Here is a 6,183-nt window from a genome sequence, read left to right as displayed (position 1 = left end):
CCCTTCATAATGACCTGGAGAACGGCAAAGTCAAACGTAAGCCTGAATGGCCAAACTTGACAATTATAGGAAAGGATCATCTAGGTTTCTCACCTACGGTCGCGGAGAAGTTAGAGTAGGCAGAATCATTGGTATAAACAAAAGTAGAATTATGGTAATGAAGCACAGTGAAGCTGTGGGATCTGAGCACTGCATGGGAGAAGAAAGAAAACAAACAACAATGGAATGGACAAGCAACACCATGAATATATGCAAGATGGATATGAATCGACCAGACCATGTCTCTCAATCGACATAATTGCAAAGAACCCACTGAGAGTTTGAGTCATCCTACAGCTTTTTAACCTCCTCCCAATCTTCAGTAATAATATGATAGGAAAGACACTTCCTGAAATATATATGTCTTACAAAAAGAAAATTACACGTACAGGTGTCTGAAGCTGAAGATTGACTTGGAAAGAAGGTTCTCTGGACCTTGATAAATGAAAACTAGGTTTAGTAAACATGTGTTACTAAAACTAGGTTTAGTAAACATGGGTGAAACATGGGTGAATTTTTCCATGTTTGCACCACTTAAACCATCTGAACAGATTTGGAATCTCCCATTTATGTTTCACGGCCAATCCCCGTTAAAGCCTTTTAGAGTTTATGCTAACAAAAAAAAATTATATTGGATATTCTGTTCTGCAATTGTTTTACTGCAGCAAAAGGATAACATGAGTATCGTACGGGGGTTTTGTCTGGGAGTCAAGTTGAAAATGCCCATCTCTGCAAAAGGCATGCCATTGAGAGAGATAGAACTGGAATTGTCTTTGTGAAGATGCCAAACACAAACACACACAATGGATAAACACGGCAGGCAAAGTTGACAATGTTTGAAGGATTGATGAATGACAAAGGTGGAGTGAACAGCATAAATGCTTGGTGGAAAGCCACAACAAGGATGGGAAGAAATATCAGTGGATGGTCTCTCCCAAAGCTGTGGAGTTGGGAGTGCAATATCACAACCAGGGATGGGTAATCTCTGGTAACACTGGACCAAATCTTCTTCATCTCCGGGGTCCAGGTTTACTGCCAAAACAAGGCATACAGTCCAATCACACGACTGCTCAGAAGTAACCCAAGTAGCTTGCATCACTTTTGGAACCATCTGACCTAAAGATACATCTACAGGAAAATAGTTACATGGAATACAACAGATAGGTCTACATAATACATATATTGGAAACGAAATAGTCCCTGCTGTTCTTCCTTCTCCCTGCCAGCCAACTCCAACAGAATTTTCTATCATGAAGCAAACTGGCAATTTCTTTTAGCCTGAGAGGTGGCTTTGGCCACTGGAAAAGGGGGGAAGGAAAGGCAGTTGGATCCCATTTCTTCACTGGATCAACAGCTCAAGGCAAAATGGTATTCCCACCGCGCAGATCCTGCACCTTCTGATGCTCTGATCCTAACTTGTGGAGACTTTGATGCTCTCTGAGCTTAACTGCTTCCTTGCAGTTTTATGACCCAACCAGCCAACATCACCAGTGCTTGAAGGGAGTGGAGACTGTGGAGAGGAGGAGGTGGAGGTGGAGGAGGAGGAGGAGGAGGAGAAGGAGAAGGAGAAGGAGAAGAAGGAGAAGGAGACAACTGGACAGCCACTTGTCTGAAATGGTATAGGGCAGGGGTAGGCAACCTTGGCTCTTTTATGACTCGTGGACTTCAATTCCCAGAATTCCTGAGCCAGCCATGCTGGCTCAGGAATTCTGGAAGTCCACGAGTCATAAAAGAGCCAAGGTTGTCTACCCCTGGTATAGGGTCTTCTGCATGAGCAAGGAGTTGGACTAGAAAACCTCCTTTCTTGTTACCTCGCTGGGTCATGAAACATCTGCAAGAAAACCACCAAGCTCAGTAACCACCCCAAAGTTCAACCTTCAGCTACAAATATTCTTTTCTATCGCTATCATATCTTATTCTTGGAGGCCTTATTCTTCAGTCTACCTCCATCGGTGTCCTTTAATTCGTGGATTCCTTCTACAGTCTCCAGAGGCCAATACTGCGATGCTTGAGCCAGAACACGGAAGCCTGTCAAGAAAGGACAGCAGGACCAAGGTCATCCCCTTTGTGAAAAACTCAAACAATTGCCAGCTATTTCTTTATTTATCTTCCCCTCCCTTCTGCTTCGATTTGCTTTTGCTTCTCTTGAGTTAAATTTCAAATTGAAAAATGCCAGGGACGTGGACCTGAAGATGGGACAACGTGCCCTCAATTCCTCCATTTCTAACTCTGATAAGATCGCTTGATGTATATTTTTTTGAGAAGATTCTAAGCATCACCTACCCCACCCAACAAATTATTGAAATTCTTTGGCCTTTCAAAGACCCATTTCATCATGGGGAGGGGGGATTGACAATTCAAGTTGGAGACTCTGGAAAGAGTGTAGAAAAGAGCGACAAAGATGATTAGGGGCCTGGAGACTAAAACATATGAAGAACGGTTGCAGGAATTGCGTATGTCTAGTTTAACAAAAAGAAGGACTACAGATGACATGATAGCAGTCTTCCATTATTTGAGGGGCTGCCACAAAAAAGAGGGGAACAACCTAGTCTCCCAAACATCAGAAGGCAGGACAAGAAGCAATGGATGGAAACAACTCAAGGAGAGAACCGAGAACTAAGGAGAAACATTCTAACAGTGAGAACAATTAACTAGTGGAATGGCTTGCCTCCAAAAGTTGTGGGTGCTCCATCACAGGAGGCTTTTAAGAAGAGACTCGACAGCCACTTGTCTGGAATGGTATAGGGTCTCCTGCTTGAGCAGGGGGGTTGGACTAGATGACCTCCATGGCCCCTTCCAACTCTGTTATTCTGTATCCTTCTATGAAAAGGTCTTCTGAAGATTGACCTTTTTTGAGTCAAGTAGGTAAGGACTGAACATGGGGACTTTGCCACACGAGGCAAAACTGATGAACTTCAGATCTTCCCTGTCTCCTTCTGCTCTGCCACCAAGTTACTACTCAGCAACTACTCCTTCAGCACAGGAAGAATGCAACCTTAAGAAGCAGAGATCATACAAGCAGTAGCTGTGAAAGCTAAGGATGGCTTTAATGCTTCCTTGTGCAGTATAAAACACTCAAGCACACAAGTGTTAAATCAACACGTGTGGTAGAAATCTTGAGCTGGTAAAGAGAAGCAGAAAATAATATATCTTGGTTCTCAGGTGTTCAGCGAGAAACCGTGAGTGGTTAGAAGGACAGAATACACTGCTATAAGAAACAAGGAGGGCTGTAGCACCCATTATGCCCAACCATTGAACATCCTGGTTGGGGCTAATAGGAATCAAGAGTCCAGTAACATCCAGATCACTGCCGGTTCCTCGACTTTGCTTAAAAACAGCGGGCTTCGTGCAATGAATATTTTTAGCCTCAGAAGCCTGCTCCTAAAACAATCCAGATTTGTAATAGATTCTCCTTAAATCTGGGCTTTATTGCTGGCTCACTTCCTGGCAACTCAGAAAGGGAGTGTGGACAGAGATAGAAAGGGTTGCCAAAATACAGTTGTGGATTAAAAAGTTTAAAAGAAGAAGACCTTGTAAGCAACAATGGTGCAATAAAAGTGTGCTGCCAAAACATTCCAGAAATCTTGTAAAAATGCAAGTCTCCAGTTCATTTTTTTCCCTCTGATGAGTGGACCCCTCCCTGTGATTTATGGAGGCTGGTGCCTATGAGATAGGACTAAGATGCTCTTTCAATTAAAATAAGTGTAGGGACCGTTAGTTTCTCCACTTTAGAATTAAAAACAAAGCTAGCTATATGCTTAGGAAGGGAGTAAAATAACAGAACAACAAAGTTGGAAGGGACCTTGGAGGTCTTCTAGTCCAACCTCCTGCTCAAGCAGCAGACCCTAGACCATTCCAGACAAATGTCTGTCCAGTCTCTTCTTAAAAACCTCCACCTACAACTTCTGGAGGCAGGTTGTTCCACTGATTAATTGTTCTCACTGTTAGGAAGTTTCTCTTTAGTTCTAGGTTGCTTCTCTCCTTGATTAGTTTTCATCCGTTGCTTCTTGTCCTGCCTTCAGGCGCTTTGGAGAATAGCTTGACTCCCTCTTCTTTGGGGCAGCCCCTCAAATATTGGAAGACTGCTATCATGTCCCCCCTCGTCCTTCTCTTCATTAAACGAGACATACCCAATTCCTGTAACTATTCTTCATACGTTTTAGCCTCCGGTCCCCTAAAAGCTACTTCAACTTCTTGAAAGCGCTTATCATAAAAAAAAAAAAGTCATTCTTGGTTCAGGGAATGAGGGAATTGAATGAGAAAATTCAATGTTACTGAACTCTAACATCATCTGATCTCAAAATTAAGGAAGTCACGTTGCCAGAAGGTTGAGCTGGCCCCAAAGTAAATCATTTTTATAAGCCTACATTCCCTTTTGTTTAAAATGAAACCGAGATAACAACAACAACAAAAAAAGCAGATGTTCAGACAAGTCAGTTTAAAGCTGCATTTGAAAGAAAAAGCCTGTAAAATTTAGCGTTGCAATTTAGCAATCCAGAATGAAAAATTTAAAAATAACTCCACGATGGCGATTGACAGAATTGTTTGGCCAGGCACCAAAGGTGGATCTCATGAGAGACAGAAAAGAAACACTTCGGCCACACCTGAAAAGTTACCAGCTCGCCATTCCTGCTTTAAAATTAATTCTAGGATCTGTTTGCTAGCATTAATGGTTCCTTCGTTTGTCTTGGGCTAGGACGATCTCAAGCCGCTTAATCTGTCAAGCGTCCAACTTCACAAAGTTGCCCAACATACACTGTGTTTGTGTAGAGAGTTGAACTCACAGCTCCCAGTAGATTAGCACTGCCAGTACACCCCTATTCTTTGAGAACTATCTTGTGAACCCCCATAATCCTACCACTTTGACTCACAAGCCCTACATACCAAGTCCCTGATTTGGTGAGACCCAACCTGTGTTGACATCCCAGGCAATGCAACCTTCCATTTCTTGTTGCCTTTGAGGTTCTTCAGCAATATATCTAAGCATGCTTTGGGGGGAGACGGAGAAGACAGGGACAGGACAAAGGGGAATGCAGCAATCATAAAGGTTTTCAAAGTTTCGAGATAGCAAAGTTCCTTACCAGGATGTTTTTGTAGCCAAGTGTGAGTCCTGTAAACCTGTAGGTTGAAAAAAAAATAGAGAGAGATACGTCAGTAGGATTCAGAGCAGCAAACGTTTCCAAAGAAAAGAAGAAAGGTTAAAAATTAAAAAATAAAACACCGCAGGGTTTTTTTGAGACCATTACCTGAAATAAAATCCACAAAAAGAGATAAGAAAGTTTCACCAGCCAATTTTCCATGATCCCTTTATCTCGTTGCGCGCCAGGAAAGCGACAGGATGATAAAAAAATCTCAGGTCACAGTAGTCATAATATCATTAATAATAAAACTTCCAGTTCTCCGTTGCCATCTGGTCTTCTTTCTTTTCTTTTCTTTTTTTAAAAAAAGGGTGTTTTCTAATCATCCGTACAATAAGCCCATTCCGTCGACTGGTTTGTGGGAAAGGGGGGGGGAAAGGGAAAAAAATCCAGCTCTTCCTTGAGGGTCTAAGAATTAAAGTTTCAAAAGGTGGAGTCCTCCTTCCGTGGCCGATAAATCCATTCCAGGGCAAAAGAAAAAAGAAAAGAAAAGAGGAATAGTGAATAATGAAGGGGGGAAAAAAGTGAATAAACTTGGGACGATTGCAGAGGCAAGCTCCCCTTCTCCACCTTTTGCTAACAGCTTTTTAGATTTGTCTTCATTTGATCAGATGTCACTGGGTGGAAATGGAATTTGGCTTACTTTAACAACAACAAAAAAGAGAGAGAGAGAGAGAAAAAAGAAAGTGCCTCGGAGAGTAAAGATTTTAAATAGTTCTTCTTTGGGGCAAAGAGTGGGAGGGCTTTTGTGGAGAGAGGCTGTTCGTTCTTAGGAAGGAAAAAAAAAACTGACCGTCTCAGGGATACACACCTCTGCCCCCGTCCCGATGGAGCGTAGAGCAAAATCGAAGTGATGTCATACTTTCTCCTCAAACTTTGTCCCATTTGGATAGTCTATTTATATCACATTACCAACAAGTGGCTTCCTCTTCTGGGTCCTAGTCCCAGTCAGTTAGGAAGGACGAGATTCAGAAGATGGGAAGATAGCCAGGGAAGAAAAACAGAG

At 42.4% G+C, this 6,183-nt stretch overlaps 1 protein-coding gene across 1 annotated transcript in view; it reads right to left on the bottom strand.

Moving 5' to 3' along the window:
* The window catches only part of ADGRD1 (adhesion G protein-coupled receptor D1), a gene marked incomplete at its 3' end in the record, with an annotated part of 69,010 nt that extends 63,671 nt beyond the window's left edge, over positions 1 to 5,339 (bottom strand). The window contains exons 1-4 of the mRNA XM_015825146.1: positions 5,286 to 5,339; positions 5,121 to 5,157; positions 1,984 to 2,067; positions 94 to 189 (exon numbers count right to left, since the gene is read on the bottom strand). Of these exons, the coding sequence (XP_015680632.1) occupies positions 94 to 189; positions 1,984 to 2,067; positions 5,121 to 5,157; positions 5,286 to 5,339 (271 nt within the window). The remainder of the gene's footprint in view (positions 1 to 93; positions 190 to 1,983; positions 2,068 to 5,120; positions 5,158 to 5,285) is intronic.
* Between the last annotated feature and the right edge of the window lie 844 nt (positions 5,340 to 6,183).

Source organism: Protobothrops mucrosquamatus, unplaced genomic scaffold (assembly GCF_001527695.2).
Source record: "Protobothrops mucrosquamatus isolate PMUCROS unplaced genomic scaffold, P.Mucros_1.0 scaffold2514, whole genome shotgun sequence".
Lineage (NCBI taxonomy): Eukaryota > Metazoa > Chordata > Lepidosauria > Squamata > Viperidae > Protobothrops > Protobothrops mucrosquamatus.
This window is presented reverse-complemented; position numbering and strand designations above follow the sequence as displayed.